The sequence below is a fragment of the Onychostoma macrolepis genome, chromosome 15 (genome assembly GCF_012432095.1).
Source record: "Onychostoma macrolepis isolate SWU-2019 chromosome 15, ASM1243209v1, whole genome shotgun sequence".
Classification (NCBI taxonomy): Eukaryota; Metazoa; Chordata; class Actinopteri; order Cypriniformes; family Cyprinidae; genus Onychostoma; species Onychostoma macrolepis.
In genome coordinates, this window is record NC_081169.1 from 22,778,363 (window position 1) to 22,797,648 (window position 19,286).

The following is a 19,286-nucleotide window of genomic DNA, read 5'->3' on the forward strand; positions in this document are numbered from 1 at the left end:
TATTGTAAACATACAATTAAAATACCTCAGTGATAATGAATAAAAAAAAAAAAAAAAACATGCATATGGACTTGGTATGTCATTCTTTGCCATTATTGTACATGGATAGTAAAGTGCCATCTAGTGGTTACAATTAAACAAAAACACCAAACAATGTATTAAAAAAAAAAAAAAAAAAAAAAATTTTTAAGTTAAACTATGCGACATTAATCCCTAACAAGAAAACAAACTTAAATACAATAAAAAAAGCTTTATTGAAAATTGACATTATGTGACTGTACAAAAATATCAAAATGATAAACTACTATATGACCAAATCTGTGATTAGAGTATTACTGTATGGATAAAAAACAGCATTAAAAAATTAGCACACTCAGGGGTGTTTCATACAAGTTCTTGCATTTGTAAATGTGCATAAAACATTTTAAATACAACATTATATAAATCACCCAGTTGCAGAAACTGCATGATGCCTCAGACTACAGGCACAATAATAGAATTTCAGTCCATACACAGATCACTTCTTTATGTTACATTAAAATAATTACAAATCAATACCTGAAAACTTGACAGGCGCTATTGTTCATAGTTTTTTCCAGTCAACAAATAACCACCTATTAAAGTCTATTAAAATACAGAAGACAGATAGACATATTTGCACAGAAGTCATATATTTTGAGTACTTGCTGTTAAAAATGTTCATGGGAGGAACCAAACCATAAAAAGTTCATCAGTTTTTTCAAATCTGCCATTTTATATTTATAAACAAGCCTGCATTACAGTGAAATAATGTGAACTTTTTGTGGCTATACAATTTTTACCATTAAAATATCCCATAAAAATTCAAGACATCTGAATATAAACAAAAATTCCTCTCTGCGTTCAAGCCAAAACACAAACATGCATAAGTGACATGAAAGGGCAGAGGAAACGCACACAGCTGCATCACTGACACACAGACACATCATTTCCATCTGAACATCACACCACCAGACTCTCTCTGCTCACAGCTCCATTCTAGACAGAGAAAACACAGCAGAACTTTGTATTAGTATAAAAATATAACATGACTGAATATTAAAGCATTGTATTCTCTTCTGCTGGGCTTAATTTAACACTGTCAAAGAAAAATAAAACAATTTGAAATGGAAATATTTTTAGAATGTTTTTACAGCTAAAGATGGAAGTGTGTTTTGATCATGGTAGCTAGTCCAAAACCCACTATAACCTCCTTAAGCTATCATGACCCCGTTTTTTTTCCACGTGCTGAACTCTGTACACAGGCACATACTGTAAAATAGCTAACTAATGCCAAGTTCACATTGCACGATTTTAGCCCGATTTTTCACTCGCTGACAGGTTTTGATAAATCGCCGACAAATGCCCGAAATCGAGGCAAATCGGTGCGCGTTCACGAGAGTGACAATCGCGCAGTGTGAATTATCAAAGACGCAATCTGAGGAATTTTTTTTATTTAATTTAAACACATCACGTACTGTCCCATGAAAAAAAAGGATCAATTGCACTATACAGTAATTTAATTTCTGTAAAAAAAAAAAAAAAAAAAAAAGGTTACTTGAATTAAAATAAGCGTTAACACACAAAACAATTACTAAAACTAATTAATTTAAATGAAAATGGAAAATATGAACTAATTCAAACTATTAATAAAAATTATTATAAATAAAAATATTAATAATAGTATCTCAAAAATACTAAAATAACTCTGATACTATTATAATATTTATTAGAAATGGTTTATATTTAAAAATTTTCATTTTGATTTAAGCTTTAGTAATTTTGTCATTTTAATTAGTTTTTTTTTTATTTATTATTATTTGGCCTTAATTCATACTTGAATTAATTGTCAAGGCATAATTTTCTCATTTTTGTTCCATCTAATATTTATATTTAATTGATTCTTTTATCAGTTTCATTTTTGTTAACATTAACAACACTGAAAGAAACCAGTAGTTTCTGGTGCTAAAGACCAGCTTGACAAACCAATAAGTTTTAAAGGGATAGTTCACCCAAAAATGAAAATTCTGTCATTAATTACCCACATATTGTTTTAAACCCGTAAGACCTTCGTTCATCTTCAGAACACAAATTAAGATATTTTTGATGAAATCTGAGAGCTTTCTGAGCCTCATGCGTTTGGTACTCTCGTGAATGGCGGTGGAGACTGACCCGGAAGAGAAGAAATCATTGAATAAAGTTGTTATTTTTGTTTTCTTTGCACACAAAAAGTATTTTAGTAGCTTCATAACATTGTCATTGTCATAGCTGTTATCACATGGACTATTTTAACGATGTCCTTACCACCTTTTTGGGCCATAAACCATTTCAGTTCCATTGCTCTGTATGCAGGGTCAAGAAGCACTCAGATTTCATCAAAAATATCTAGGGCTGCCACTAACGACTATTTTTATTTCGATTAATCTATCGACTAATTTATCGATTAATCTAAACGATTAATTTCCCACAAAATAAAAAAAATCAACAATTTTACTTCAGAGTATTTTATTAAACTTGCAACTTTGCCATTCAGTAGTGTACCATAAAAATAGTAAAAATGTAAACAAACCTAATAAAAATGACATAAAAAGAAAATAATAACTAAAGTCTGAGAAAGTCAGCATGTTCTTAATGTCAATATATCCACATGTTCTGGGCTTCTGTTCATTACAGATGTGAGTGCAACTACAAAAGGAAAACTTTTTTTTTTTAATAGTCCAAATCACTGAAATCAAAGTTCAGTATTATAGTGTAAGAATGACAACATATCCACGTGTTCTAGTCTACTACTAATAAAATTATAATCAAAAAACACTTTTTAAAGGAGTATTTACCAGAAATATTATTTACCAGAATTTATTTAGGAGAAAAATGTAAATACGCAGTATTTATGAATTCTGAATATTTTAATAAAATCAATTAATTGGAGATGCTTTTGATTAATAAAATTTAATTTAACCATTAAAACAGAGTATAGAAAAATGAAAATGGATAAAACTGAATTTGGAAATAAAATAGATTTCATAGGGCCCTATAATTATAATACTTTTTTTTTGTGGTAATAAAAATAGATTTAAGTGAACAATAGCTTTTAAATTGACTTAAAATACATATATTAATTAAATGAATATGTGGACATTAAAACGTGTAAACTCAGAGTGAGGGTTTGAGCTTTTATTTTGAAACCGCGACGTATTCTCCTGTGTTTGCGTAGATTTATAAATGATTTACTTTACAAATCTGATGAAATGAGGCAAGTTGCGTTCCCAGATGAACGTAATGATAAACCCAAACTCACAACAACATGCAGAGATGGAGTTTGAGTCGCTCCACACATGTAAATGATAACAGTTTCTGTGGAGCTACTGTGAAAGGAGCCGCTGTGTGGCACACGTACTTAACCTAAACACATGTAAATAATTAAAGCACATATACTGTATTAGAACTGCATCACATATAATTATTTAATTAAATCGTAGCGTTTGTGAATTCACAATTATGCTTAATTCTGATTTTCAAATGGGTTTAACCCTCTAAGCGCCAAAGTCGCAAAATTGCGACAAGACGTCATACTTCATTAAATAGACTGTAGTTCCTAATATAGTGTAATATCTCATTTGTATTCCCTACCACTAGATGGCAGACATGTAGTACTTCGATTGTAGACCAAAATTGTTCAAGGAAATTGCAGAGCAAGTGAGCTATCGTGTCATTGATGCGGAAGCAGTTCAGTTCATAGCGTCTGAGTAAATTGTGAGATTTGTGAGAGAAAATCGCCAAATGGCTATTAAAAAGTTGTACCGTGAGGATGTGTTGCAAATGTTATTCGCCGATTCTGACTCTGAAGGGGAATATTTGCCTTTTGGAAATGACGATCGGCCGTCTAATAATCGCGCTTCTCCCGGTATATCTTTGCATGCACAATGGCGCCGCCGTAAAAGGCGAGAGTGTTCACGAAGCACCATCAAGTGATCATTTCGAGCCTTTGCCCAACGGGGATGGGGGTGGCAGGGGTGGACGTGGTCTTGGTGTCCATAGGAGAGGCATCGCGTTGCTGATGATCGGCCAGATTGCGTCTTTTTTTCTGATCGCGAGCGTTCAAAGGGCCGCCGGCAGACAGTACAGCTGCAGTCAGTGGGGCAGGTCTGTGCGCTGTGCCATGCAATGAGAGGTACATACTCTCAAGAACTATAAACTGTCACCTAGATACCTGATTGGGCAGATAGCTGGTCAACTGATGGACTTTAGTAACTAGGATATCAAAGTCCACTAAAGGAGGTAGAGCTTTTTCACATTTGGCACCCAAACTCTGGAATAGCCTTCCTGATAACGTTCGGGGTTCAGACACACTCTCTCTGTTTAAATCTAGATTAAAGACACATCTCTTTAGCCAAGCATTCACATAATGCATCTTATAATATTGTACTGCATTTATATCTGATCAAATGTACATTATAATTCTTTAGATTGGGTTGAACAAATCATTTTTGCTTGAATAGAACAGCAGCTACGCTAATTATGTCTCTATCTGTTTCTCTGATTCTGCCACGGGATTAACATCCTGTGGTAACTAGGAATTACTGAAGCGTCAGTCTGGATCCAACCCTTAAAAAGATCCGAGATGACCAAACACCTGAGAAGAGATGATGGCAACACCTCAGAGGACCACGGAGGACGCCAACCCTCAGACAACACATAATTACCAAGTTAAGTCTGTCATAACTTAAATATATTGGGTTTCTTCTGTGTTTATGTGTATATGTATGTATATATATATATATATATATATATATGCATGTGTGCGTATGTGTATGCATATATATAGTAGAAACTTAATTTCCTGTAAAGCTGCTTTGCAACGATTGTATCGTAAAAAGCGCTATACAAATAAACTTGAATTGAATTGAATTGAACTGATCAAAAAAAAGGTACATTTACTATGGCACAGTAATATAGTAATAATTTACTACTTTATCCTGTTTTACTGTTGATTTCCTCTTTTCCTGATCATTTGGAATGAGGATACAAAGACAAACCAAAAAAAAAACATGCAAATAAGTTCAAACATCCATTCAATATCTATTATTTCCTGAATATTACTGATGAACTGATCAAAAAGTAGGCTACTGTTCACATGCGTTTTACTACTATATAGTATAGTAATATAGTAATAATTTAGTACTTTCTCCTGTTTTATTGTTGGTTTCCTCTTTTCTGATCATTTGGAATGAGGATAAAAAGACAAAAAACAAACAAACATGCAAATAAGTTCAAATATCAATTAAATTCCTTCCATTTCCTGAATATTATGAAATTCAAGAGAGCTGCCTCCTGATGCAGGGTTGCTGCAGGATTTTTAAGCTCAAATTTAAGACTTTTTAAGACCTTTTTTAAGACCTGCACAAATAAAATTAATACCATATGAGCAGGGTAGGGCAATGTCTATGGTAAACTGTAAAATGAATGTAAAAAGCATGATTTACAGTTCAGATAGAAGTTTTCACGAAACAAAAAGTTTTATAAAATTATACACTTAACATTTCAGCCTTTAAACCATTTTTTAAGAAAATGGATGAGTCAAAAGTATTAATTATATTAATTTAAACAATTATCAATGAATTATTATATGTGACCCTGGACCACAAAACCAGTCTTAAGTCACTGGGGTATATTTGTAGCAATAGCCAACAATACTTTGTGTGGGTCAAAATGATTGATTTTTCTTTTATGCCAAAAATCATTAGGACATTAAGTAAAGATCATGTTCCATGAAGATATTTTGTAAATTTCCTACTGTAAATATATCAAAAGTACATTTTTGATTAGTAATATGCACTGATAAGAACTTCATTTGGACAACTTTAAAGGCGATTTTCTCAATATTTAGATTTTTTTTGCACCCTCAGATTCCAGATTTTCAAATAGTTGTATCTCGGCCAAATGTTGTCCTATCCTAACAAGCTCATTTATTCAGCTTTCAGATGATGTATAAATCTCAATTTTGAAAAATTGACACTTAAGACTGGTTTTGTGGTCCAGGGTCACATATTAATTAAATAACATACAAACACATTTTAGTGTTTAGATTTTTATAATGAATTATCTCCTTATCGATCCACCAGTTCACATTTACAGCTCTGCGTGTTTGCAAGGTAAAAACATGGGTCGATTTTTGCATTGGTCTGAACAAAAACAACCCAATGTTCCTGTAATACTGGAGGCTGCAGTTCTAGGACTGCATAGGACCCTATTTTTTGGGACAGCACCATCTATTTCAACAGAGGAGACCTGATTCAAACATCAAACAAACAGATGCAAACAAACGGCACATCAGACGTGAAGCGCTGCAGCTAATTAACTGAAGTCTCGCACAGACACAAGTCTTCTTTCCAAGAAAACTGAATTTTAAACCAGAATATATTGAATATTGAAATAAATTAGGTTAAATGTTTAGAGTTAGGAGTTGGTTAGGACAATAATTAAGTGTATACAATTAAATAACATAATTCCTTAAAAATAATAATATACAGAATTGAATACCAAGTGCTATAAAATAGTATGAGCCACTAATATTTAGTCATTTAGAAGATGCTTTTATCCAAAGCGACTTATAAATGAGGACAATGGAAGCAATCGAAATCAACAAAAGACCAATGATATGCAAGTACTATAACAAGTCTCATTTCGCCTAACTCAGTACATGTAGCAAGAGATTTTTTTAAATTATATAATAAATAAAAAGAAAGCATAGAATAGAGCAAGCTAGTGTTAGAGGCCTTTTTTGCTTTTGTTAATTGTATAATAAATAAAAAGTAAACGGAATGCAAAAAGATTAGAAAAGCTAGTGTCAATTTTTTTTTTTTGTTTGTTTTTAAAGAATTTGAATTAAAAATTAATCTTGCTGCCACGTTCTGGATTAATTGTAAAGGTTTGATAGAACTGGCTGGAAGACCTGACACAATACATACATGCAAAAAATAAATAAATAAAATAATTAAAAAACAAACAAACAAAAAAACTATAGGGTCCTAGAAATCCAGTTCTGAAACTACAGCCTCCGGCTACTCACAACAGCCCTATTGAACATGCACATTCATTCTCTGCCAGCAGGAGGCACTTTCGAACGGTTTCCGCGGCAACGCCAGAACACAAGCAGAGCAGCACCGGACTTTGAACCATGCAGCGCTCATATTTTATTTATAGCCTTTTGAAGTTTAATCGTAACATTAAGCTGTATCTCGATTCTGGTCTGTACCCAAATTTAAGACCTCTTGAAATCATAATTAAGACAATTTAAGACTTTTTATGACCTTAAATTTGATAAAGTAAATTTAAGACCTTTTAAGACTTTTTAAGGACCGCGGGAACCCTGTGATGACATCATAATATGCAAATTAGATGAGTATCTAATTCGACGAATCGCAACATCCCTAATAATATCTTAATTTGTGTTCCGAAGATGAACAAAGCTCTTACAGCAGGGGTCACCAAACTTGATCCTGGAGGGCCAGGGTCCTGCAGAGTTTATCTCCAACTTGCCTCAACACACCTCCCTGGAAGTTTCAAGTATACCTAGTAAGACACTGAATAGCTGCTTCAGGTGTGTTTGATTAGGGTTGGAGCTAAACTCTGCAGGACACCGGCCCTCCAGGACCATGTCTGGTGACCCCTGTCTTACGGGTTTGGAACGACATGAGGGTGAGTAATTAAGTTGGGTGAACTATCCCTTTAATAAGCACTTTTGAATCTGGCACTCTTACCTTTTTTAAGTTGCTCTTCTTGGACGATGCCAAACTGTCACTGTCCTCAGTGTAGGGAGGGGGAGGAGGTGGGAAGTTGCTATGGTTTCCATGGCGTTTAGGGTTTCCGGAGGGCGGGGCGAGCGGCAGAGGTGGTGGTCCACCGTGTGGCCCCCTGTAGCGGTCAGACCGGTCGCTCTCACTATCGAGCCGCTCGCGGCTGCGGCCTCTCTGCTGCTCACCAAGCTTCTTCTTTTCCATGGCTTCCCTGAGGAAGCTGTCATCGTATGCATCCCGGCCTCCACGGCCACGATCACGCTCCAGATCCGTCAGGTCATCACGACTACGGCTGCGCCGGCCCTGGAAACCAGCCCCACGGAAGGAGTCTCCACGCCGAGGACGAGCGTCAGGAGAGTAATCACGGCGCCGACGGTCATCGATGACACGGTCGTATCCTCGTCCACTACTGCTCCACTCGTCATCCGAACTGCACAGAGGAAAGTCATGGGTTAAGAAGGACCTAATGCATTAATTTAGCGTGATTCAATACAATTCAGTCACTCACTCTCTTCTGCCACCTCTAGCCCCACCATCTCGGCGTGCAGGCGGATAGTCATCTCTGTCTCTGTAATTGTGGCCGATATCGTCCAAGTTTTCCATAGAGCGTGCACGTCCTCGAGAGTCAGCTCCCCGCCTGGGCTCATCCCGTCGGACGTGCTGAGAGACGCTGCTGATGGTGCTCATGTTTTCATCCACGTCATCATACACCGTGGTAAGCTGAGGCGGTCTGGCCCGACCACGATTTCGAGAGTCTGGACCGTCATGAAGTGAGGTCACCTCACTCATACCATCCACTGGAGGATAGATGGGAAAAACAGAATAAGACTAAAAGAGTAAAAAGGTTTTGATAAAATAAACACCTACAAATCATCCCCCAACCTTGGAAAAACAGAGAATCTACAGGAAACAAAGTTTAAAGAGAGTTTGTTTCCTTTAGATTGATTGTGGACTTTCTCACACACAAGTAGGACATGTTTGTGAATCCCTTATCCTGTCAAAAATTGGTTGATTTAAATGGTTTTCATGAAGGATCTTGATCCAGGAACATGTCCTGTGTAAGTCATGTTAAGCACCACTTTGTTATAACCCAACACTCAAAGTGATAAAAGATAGTGCCCATCTCCAGAACTCACGACGACTGTATTTGCCTGGAGCGTTCATTGGGCGACTGGGGTCGAGGTTGGCCAGTTCTCGCTCCATATAGTAAAGCACCCGAGTTGGGTTTCCATCTTGGTCGGCCTGAACACGGTATCCACTACGGTCTGAAAAACATACCAACATTAGATGTCAAACAGAAGGTTTCAAAGGGGTAAAGTCACTTAAATATGTTACAGATGGATTAATGTAGTGACGTAGTGAAGATCTCTTGCTTACTTCCTCCACCATCGTGGTCTTGCAGGAGTGGCACTTGAGATCCTTGACCAACTGTAGCGGGACGAACAAATGATCAACCAATTACATTTATTAATGTAAAAACAATGTTGTTAAACTGCTGTCTTTAAGGCGATGAGATGACGAGTCTACCTGAGCTGGCTCCGTCAAAGTCTCTGCCGTATCCATTGGAATATGGACCAGCGGCACCCATGGGCATAGGGAGCATGGGTATGCCAGGCGGAGCTCCACCAACTCCATAAGCTGGCTGGCCGTACATGCTTGGGGCGTAGAGGGTGGCTGCGTACTGACTGGGGACTCCAGACTTTGCCATTTTTCCAGCCTCATACACTGCAAAGAAGTTAAAGGGTTAGTTCACCCAAAAATTAAAATTCTGTCATTAATTACTCACCCTCATATCATTCCTAACCCGTAAGTTAGTTAAGTCATGACGTATTGTCAAGTATGGTGACCCATACTCGAAATGGTGCTCTGCATTTAACCCATCCAAGTGCACACACACAGCAGTGAGTAGTGAACAAGTGCACAAACACACACACAGTGAACACACACCCGGAGCAGTGGGCAGCCATTGCTCCAGCACCCGGGGAGCAATTAGGGGTTCGGTGCCTTGCTCAAGGGCACCTTAGTCATGGTATCGAAGGTGGAGAGAGTGCTGTTCATTCACAATCCCCACCTTCAATTCCTGCCAGCGCGAGAATCGAACCAGCAACCTTCAGGTTACCAGCCCGACTCCCTAACCATTAGGCCACAACTACCCGTTCTAAGACCTTCGTTCATTTTCAGAACGCAAATTAAAATATTTTTGATATCTCTCTGACCCTCCATAGACAGCAATGCAACTGCAATGTTCCCAGGTCCAGAAACGTAGCAAGGACATCAGTAAAATAGTCCATGTGACATCAGTGGTTCAACTGTAATTTTACGAAACTACGAGAATACTTTTTGTGCGCAAAGAAAACAATTCTTGGTCTTCCACCATTTTGGAGAGTACCCCAGACCGTAATCAGCGTTGTTTATGTTTAGTAGAAAATGTATGCATGCTGAACATAAACAATGCTGATTATGTTGATTACGTTCTGGGATACTCTCCAAAATGGCGGAAGACAGTGACGGTGACTACTTAATAACAGAATTCTCATTTTTGGGTGAACTAACCCTTTAATTTAGCACAAATAATTATTTAGAACAACACAATAACATATAAAGGCTTTTCTTTGCAAATATTCATACATTACATTTTTTTTTACAACTAATTTGATTAATTCACCATATCATGTATTTAATTACTGTAATTATATATTTTGAGTCAACTGAAAGCCCTAATAAAAACAATTCACACAAAGTGGAATTTTGCAACACTTTTCTAGAACTCATTTTACCATGTTATTGTTAGTTATTATCATTAACTGTAACTAAAACTATTAAAACATATTTGTTGAAGCTGAAATAAAATAAGATATAGATATCAGATGAAAAATGAACCAAGCAAAAATGAGAAGGTTTACTACTAACTGGAAATAAAACTAAAACTGAACTAAAGCTGGAAATGAAACAAAAATAAAATCTAAAAAGTAATAATAATAATAAGAAAAAAAAATACTAAAAAAGCTAAATTACTAAATATTACATAAAATTAAAAATAAAAATATTAATGCTAAATCAAAATATTAATATAAAATATAATAGAATATAAATAACACTGACAACTTCATCAATTTTTACTGCCTTTTCATTCAGTTAGTTTCATCCTCCTAAACAGGACATTCCTGGCTAAAGGAGAATTGGAAGTGAAGGCGGTGTGGACTCACGTGCACGGGGACAGCAGCAGCGCTCCGGGCAGCAGGGGCAGCTGACGTAACAGCAGCAGGTATGAGGGCAACACTGACACCAGCAGATACCAATCAGGAGCAACAGCAGCAGGAAGCCCAAGACCACCAACAACACTAATAACCAGTCTGGAGAAGGAGAAGGAGAAGAGATGGGGTGGGGGGGGTAATTAACAGTTGGGGAGAAGAGACAAATCTCTTGCATCAGATACTAAACAGAAGAATGAGGGCATTAAACAGAAAGGACTCAAAATAAAAACATGTCTAAATGCAATATTGACTTTATTTCTGTTTCATGAGATTTTATTTCCATTTCATCACTTATTTTGGTACCCCCCGCCCCATCCCTAATGCTTAGTAAAATGTCAAGAGAGAAGGCATGAGGGCATTCATCTTCATGTGTGCACGTCTGTCAGTTCTGCAAGCAAAAATTAAAAAAAGAAAAAGAAAATGTATTTGACGCACATAAAGAAAAACCAGCCGGACAGGTTTTGCCTCACAATACTCTGCCAGGGCTTGATTCCAGCATGCACCACAACAACATCCTACATGCACAGACACAACATGACTCATGTGCAAACGCAGATCTCAGAAACTATTCCACAATCTGATGGAGAAAACAAACCATCAAAATAAAATCCAATTTTTCTCTAGTTGAGATCATCATTTGTTCGGTTAGAATATCCATAACATCTCAACCAAATTATAGTATTATGCAAATCTAAGTAGGCAATAATATACAGTCAGTTGGCTAACTGTAAATTGCCCTACTTTTTTATATGACTGCTTACCAAATAAATAAATTAATGGATCTTTAATATTGTTTTGAGCTGAAATTGGTTTATTATGTGGTTATAACTAAGGTTATATAACTTATAATTAAGAGGTTGTGGAGTGAAAACAGAGATATGAAACTGGATATGAAACTGTCGTCTTAGGCATTATGCAATGATATTTAACCACAGAATGCTGCCAATAACAATTAAGAATTCAAATAAGACACAAAATAATTAGCAACTGACGTCATTCGGAGTACACAACATACTTAATTTGACAAATAAAAACAAGGTTGTAAGTGACAGAAGCACACTATGTTGTAAAATCTCATTTTCAGTGTTTTATCAGCTGGACGCTCAAGGACACAACGACACAACATTGTTTGAACACACTGTTCTTCCATCCCATCAAAACCTTCTTTATGGAGCAAAACAATACATGGCTTCTACTTTAAGGTCTATAGTTGTTGTTTTTCTAGTCTAAGGCTGTAATGACTAAGACCTGACTGTGGCTGGTGAAGGATTCAAGTATAGCTCCAAACTTAACCAGACCTCTAGAGAGAAGCATTTATTCTACCTTCCATGATCAGTAAATCAATGCCAGGCAGCAGGTCTGTAGTATTTGACTTTCTCTCTGTGAAAGAAAGACAAAGCCATAATTACTAAAAAAGGCCTTACGGCATCGGCCCAAGAAAAAGAACTGCCTTTAAGTTAATAGACTACTTCTACTGCTACTATAATTATTAATATTTGTATTTATCAATATATTACTGCTTTCCATGACATTAAAGAAATTGACTTGAATCCTTCACAAGCAAAAAGAGATCCTCCAGGTAGAAAATAAATTCAAAAAACAATTATAATAAAACAAATAATAATTGGTATCACTTAACTTAAAGCCTTTATGTATAATGCATTATAAAGGGTTATTAAAGGCTATAATGCATTATATTTATTCATAATGTGCGTTAATACATTATATCTTGTAAATAATTATAACCAAATTTAAAATGCATAGTGTAATAATAACTTTATTAATTACCGTATTGTCCCGAATATAAGACGACCCTGATTATAAGACAATATCCCTTTTTCCAGATGTACCTTTTGGAAAAAGGCTTGTTGAAAACCAAATCTTGTTTGTTTTTTTGTTGTGGTTTCTTTTTGTTGTTTTTATTTAGTTTTTTCTCTCTCTTTTTTTCTTAAATTATTTTCATATTGCATATTTTTCCTATTTTAATTTTTGTTTTGAAAGTATGGTAAATACTGGTAAAATGTACCAACAATGACATTGAAAAATATACACTTTTTGATATACCATAAAAATAACAGGTAGCCCATCTGAGTTATATAACATTTAGGCTATCCATCTCATAGTAGCCTACCAAAATGTTATTATCAGTAGAAGTGAAATCTTATAGTAGTCTTCAAATCTGGGTACTGTCTTATGTTTTAAAATCACTTACAGAGGAAGTTTGGTCTCATCAGGCTAACATGACAGTCACGATCATGCTGCTGTAAGCTTTTATTTTTCATTTGTTTTCATTCGCGATCTTTAAAACACACATTACATTACATATTTCATGACACACTCGTTTTATGCGTTTTTGGCGCCACCTATTGTTATGGGTGTATTATTGACATGTCAAAGTCTAGACCCTGAATATAAGACGAACGCGTTTTTTCAGATGTATTTCCAAGAAAAAAACATCGTCCTATATTCGGGTCAATACGGTATATAATGTATTAACTGTGGTTACAATTATTCATAAGATTATATAATGCATTATAAGGTGCACTACAAGGAATAATTAATGTATTATAACTACTTTTACGGTTGCACTTTATTTTAAGGTACGTGTACTTACAGTGTACATACCTAAGAAAGTACTGGTAATATAGAGTAACTACATGGGGTAGGGTTAGGTTTAGGGGTAGGTTCAGGGTTTTACCTAGATATTACCCAGTTATTGTAATTAATTAGTATGTACATGGGGAACAGGTCTGTAAAATAAAGTGCTACCACTTTTACAGTGCATTATACATAAAGGCTTTAAGTAAAGTGTTAGCCAAATAATTAAGTCATAAAATATCACAAACAAATAATACATTTTAAAAATAATAATTATAAAAAAAAACCACCAACAATTTCCAAGAGATCATTAAACACAGCCCTAATTCCTCACATATGCAAAGACCCATCAAACACGACAAAATCTGAACAAGTGATTTTGTGGTTGAGTTTGTGACGAAATCACACATTGAAATGTTTGGGTGTCCATCAATGTGAGATTGTTTGTGAAAAGGTAAACACTTACCAAGCACAATGAGCTCTGTATAACACTCGCCATTCCCTGAAAGGTCCTGGGCTGAGGCAACATTACAGACGTACACGCCACTGTCACCCCACGCGGTCTGACCAATGTTAAGGTGTGCCTCTATATATTTTAGAAAACATAAAATAGGTGACGTTTTAGAGGTGATCATCATATCAAATCATATCATAAATCTACATATTTTAAATCTTTATGGCAGATAAAATGCAGCCAGGCTAAATTTAGCACAGCCTTTACAGGTGTGTTGCTGATGAAAAGAAAATTCAAATAAATAAATAAAAATTATATAGATAGTATATAAAAAAAAAACTATGAATAAAAATAAATAAATAAATCCTTTTACAATGTAAAGTCAACTTACTCTCAGTTATGCTGATCTGACGGCCCTGGTATTCCTTCCCAAATGAGACGGCCGTTTGTTTCGAAGCCACTATGCGAACGGTCCTGGCGCTGTCTGCACACTCAATGTTGGGGTTGTAGTTTGGGTTGGACTGAGCGATGGCATTGTCAGCACTGTTGGGGTTTAATGCAGCTTGGATTGGGTCTCTGCAGTAGGACTTGTATTTCCAGGTGATCAGTGGGTTTGAATCCGATGTAGTGAAATCACATTGCAGTGTGACCGGCTGGAATAATATGACCACAGATCGTGGGTAAGGGCACATCACATTGATGGCTGTGGTGCAGCCTGTGGGAGAGAAAACACATTTAAATATAACGGCATCCATAAATAAATGAACACAGGGAGATTTAAGACACTCCCATGAACTTAGACAGGAATTAAGAATACAGTGGATATCAAATACCATCCAGACTGGACTGAAAGCCCTTTGAGGCAATAACAATAACTCAAACCACGTCAAAAGACATTAAAAGGTTCTGACGATTTCCTGTAAAAAATATTTCTTAAACACAAGGGAACAGATTATAATAAAGCAGGTGAACCACATGAAAACTGATTGTGTCAGTGAAGATGGCAAATTTATATTTAGTCTGTTCAAATAATAAACTGACTTCTCTGTGGCAAGTGGTCCACTTGAAAAAGATCTTTCGATCACTTAAATCACTAGTTTTTCACCAGTGAGTCATGATAATAGTTGTGGTTAAATCATCATTCTAGCTGTCAAAGCCAGGAGATAAATACAGCCTACTTGCACTAAGAGACTAAAATTGCAATAAATGTTCAAAGCAACGTTCAATGTTACATCTTCAGTAATATTTTTAACTGAATACGAGTTACATTTTAAACTCAAATCTGAAAAGTATCATCATATTGGAAGGAACAAGTTTATATACTCATTTGAACTGTATTTTTATACTTGGTGAAAACACTTTTTAGGGAAGAAAATATATTAGCAGATCACACATGACTCTCTGAGGGTTATGGCTATTATATATTAGGAAGTACAGCTAGATGCATATTCCTGTTGTTAGACCTGACAGGTCTGAAATAAAAGGAAAACCCCAAACATACAGGCCAAAGAACAATAGTATTTCACAGAAGCTACAATTAAACTGTCTTTTCAACCAAAACTCTTTAATAACAACTTGAAAACGGATACAATGACAGATAGAGGGCCTCTACAAGCCATTAACTCCAAAAGGCCATTTTGAGCATTGTTTGGGATTACTAAGAAATGGTATACTAACTGTACACACATATGGCATCAGGTTGTAAGTTAGTGTTAGTTTTAAAGACTTTATCAGAGGATGTGACTCATATGTCTGACCGAAACCATTCCGTGTGAATACGACATGACTACCTCCAACACAATCCACATTACTTGCTCCCTTAACAACAAACACCAAATGCACTTAACGTTAAGCATTTCCAAATAAGACAAAGTGGAACCATTGCACAACGTGTGAATACCTGAGGTATATGTCAAAAATGGATGTGTATTATTTTGCACTCAAATCTGATATTTAGGTGCTGGTTTCCATTACATTCAAAGTTTAGAATGATTAATTATGCATAAACAATCATTATTATAGCATTCGACCACTCATGTTAGTAAATTATGAGACAAATTCTATAACGTTATCTACTACAGATAGGCCCACATGGTCTTCCTATGGACTGTAATAAAATGAAATATAATAATCGATTGATATTTTTCTGTACACATACAATAATTGACGAAGAAGTGAAAACAGTAAAGCATTAGCATAACAAGAAGAAATGCTCCTACCTGTGAACAAGAGGAGGGTAAAGATTATACCCTGCGACATATTTTCTCAAAATCTTTTAAAACATATGAGCTTTAAAAACTTTAATTTCCTCAAAGGTATGTAAAGAAAGTCCGAGTAAGTGTCGATAAAGCCGTTGTATTTTCTCAGGCAGGTGCGTCCTCCATTTCCTTCTGCAGTGAGGTATGAAAGTGTAACCCGAAACTCAGGTGAGATCGGCGGGCCCACAGCAAGCAAAATGCGCGTAAAATCATAGGGGTTCACAAGAGAACAATACTTTGCGTGTTTAGAAAGATGGACTCTTATACATTTATTTTACTTCTTGAACAATAATATACGTTTTTGTGGAACAGTATTCAGTGACTGCACATTCGGTTTGACACACATTAACCCAAAACGTTTACTAGTACAACGCCCTGTAATCCACCTTTGGTGAGAAATGGTTTAGTCCACTGCCGATCTCTCTGAAGGCCGGGTTAATGATCGCCGAGAAGATCACAAATGTTGGTTTTAACTGCATTAATACTTCCCATGTCTTTGCCGAGTAACCTAGTTAGATTCTCAAATCTAATTTAACAACTTCTCGGTTAACTACTAACGTTTTTTTGTTAGTAAAACACAGAAGAGCTCATTCGCCACATGTCCATGATGACAAACGTTGATCCTCTTCAGTTTCATGATTGATATCACACACATCATGTTATGTTAGTGGACACTGACATTGAAGATTTTTGTACATTTATATATATATATATATATATATATATATATATATAAAAAATTAAAGAGAAGTTTAACAATATCTAAAAACAATTTTGTATTTGAAAAATAAAAAAGCTGTAAAATGTCTTTTGGAAACATTTTAATGTTTTTAACTTTATTTCCATCCTTTGATTTTATTATTATTATTATTTATGTTTTTTTTTTTTTTTTTTTTTATCCTAATGCACTCCCCAGATGTATGTGTAATTCTATAAAAATCAATCAATAAAAAATATATAGGGGAACATATGGCTAGTTGTGATTATTTCTCAATGTAGGTTTATTTTTGAATGTTTTAAATTTTCAATACAAAATTTTTACATGTAAAGTACAAAAATAAGAAACCATTGATTTGGCCTACACATACAGGTGCATCTCAATAAATTAGAATGTCGTGGAAAAGTTCATTTATTTCAATAATTCAACTCAAATTGTGAAACTCGTGTATTAAATGAATTCAATGCACACAGACTGAAGTAGTTTAAGTCTTTGGTTCTTTTAATTGTGATGATTTTGGCTCACATTTAACAAAAACCCACCAATTCACTCTTTCAACAAATTATGGCCGTTTCTCAAATGGAAGGCTGCATCCTCCGGAGGTCGCATTTGTAGGCTGCATACGTCATAAAGAAGATCTTATTTTAGAATATTAACAGTTATAAATTTGACCATTATTCTTAGTTAAGTGTAAATTGTTGTAATATGCTTTTGACTCTCAAATGTAATTCTCAGTTAACTGAAATAAACCAGGCTTGATGATGTATGCAGCCTGCAGATGCGACCTCCGGAGGATGCAGCCTTCCGTTTGAGAAACGGCCTATAATATGGTGACATGCCAATCAGCTAATCAACTCAAAACACCTGCAAAGGTTTCCTGAGCCTTCAAAATGGTCTCTCAGTTTGGTTCACTACGCTACACAATAATGGGGAAGACTGCTGATCTGACAGTTGTCCAGAAGACAATCATTGACACCTTTCACAAGGAGGGTAAGCCACAAACATTCATTGCCAAAGAAGCTGGCTGTTCACAGAGTGCTGTATCCAAGCATGTTAACAGAAAGTTGAGTGGAAGGAAAAAGTGTGGAAGAAAAAGATACACAACCAACTGAGAGAACCGCAGCCTTATGAGGATTGTCAAGCAAAATCGATTCAAGAATTTGGGTGAACTTCACAAGGAATGGACTGAGGCTGGGGTCAAGGCATCAAGAGCCACCACACCCAGACGTGTCAAGGAATTTGGCTACAGTTGTCCTCTCCTGAACCACAGACAACGTCAGAGGCATCTTACCTGGGCTAAGGAGAAGAACTGGACTGTTGCTCAGTGGTCCAAAGTCCTCTTTTCAGATGAGAGCAAGTTTTGTATTTCATTTGGAAACCAAGATCCTAGAGTCTGGAGGAAGGGTGGAGAAGCTCATAGCCCAAGTTGCTTGAAGTCCAGTGTTAAGTTTCCACAGTCTGTGATGATTTGCAGTGCAATGTCATCTGCTGGTGTTGGTCCATTGTGTTTTTTGAAAACCAAAGTCACTGCACCCGTTTAACAAGAAATTTTGGAGCACTTCATGCTTCCTTTTCCTGACCAGCTTTTTAAAGATGCTGATTTCATTTTCCAGCAGGATTTGGCACCTGCCCACACTGCCAAAAGCACCAAAAGTTGGTTAAATGGCCATGGTGTTGGTGTGCTTGACTGGCCAGCAAACTCACCAGACCTGAACCCCATAGAGAATAGGTATTGTCAAGAGGAAAATGAGAAACAAGAGACCAAAAAATGCAGATGAGCTGAAGGCCACTGTCAAAGAAACCTGGGCTTCCATACCACCTCAGCAGTGCCACAAACTGATCACCTCCATGCCACGCCGAATTGAGGCAGTAATTAAAGCAAAAGGAGCCCCTACCAAGTATTGAGTACATATACAGTAGATGAACATACTTTCCAGAAGGCCAACAATTCACTAAAAATGTTTTTTTTATTGGTCTTATGAAATATTCTAATTTGTTGCGATAGTGAATTGGTGGGTTTCTGTTAAATGTGAGCCAAAATCATCACAATTAAAAGAACCAAAGACTTAAACTACTTCAGTCTGTGTGCATTGAATTTATTTAATACATGAGTTTCACAATTTGAGTTGAATTACTGAAATTAACTTTTCCATGACATTCTAATTTGTTGAAATGCACCTGTATGTTTGT

At 36.0% G+C, this 19,286-nt stretch overlaps 1 protein-coding gene across 4 annotated transcripts; it reads right to left on the reverse strand.

Moving 5' to 3' along the window:
- Nucleotides 1–235: 235 nt before the first annotated feature.
- On the reverse strand, nucleotides 236–16,633 carry lsr (lipolysis stimulated lipoprotein receptor). Of its 4 annotated transcripts, none has more exons than XM_058745399.1 (11): nucleotides 16,340–16,633; nucleotides 14,512–14,835; nucleotides 14,133–14,252; nucleotides 12,392–12,448; nucleotides 11,021–11,167; nucleotides 9,342–9,539; nucleotides 9,192–9,242; nucleotides 8,966–9,079; nucleotides 8,323–8,611; nucleotides 7,779–8,244; nucleotides 236–1,017 (listed from the first exon to the last, which is right to left on the reverse strand). In XM_058745399.1, the coding sequence occupies exons 1-11, from the start codon at nucleotides 16,377–16,379 to the stop codon at nucleotides 982–984; spliced, it is 1,842 nt and encodes a 613-aa protein (XP_058601382.1). In that variant the 5' UTR covers nucleotides 16,380–16,633; the 3' UTR covers nucleotides 236–981. The 4 variants fall into 4 exon arrangements, with proteins under 4 accessions (XP_058601382.1, XP_058601381.1, XP_058601384.1 ...); XM_058745398.1 differs by having other exon boundaries at nucleotides 8,951–9,079; nucleotides 16,340–16,627; XM_058745401.1 differs by lacking the exon at nucleotides 12,392–12,448 and having other exon boundaries at nucleotides 16,340–16,625.
- Between the last annotated feature and the right edge of the window lie 2,653 nt (nucleotides 16,634–19,286).

Bases quoted from the DNA above. Each gene is read 5' to 3' on its own strand.
- lsr (XM_058745398.1), bottom strand. From the start codon at position 16,379: ATGTCGCAGGGTATAATCTTTACCCTCCTCTTGTTCACAG. The intron at 14,836-16,339 runs GTAGGAGCATTT...TCTCTCCCACAG, and splicing joins TACCCTCCTCTTGTTCACAG to GCTGCACCACAGCCATCAAT. The intron at 9,080-9,191 runs GTAAGCAAGAGA...TATGTTTTTCAG, and splicing joins AGACCACGATGGTGGAGGAA to ACCGTAGTGGATACCGTGTT.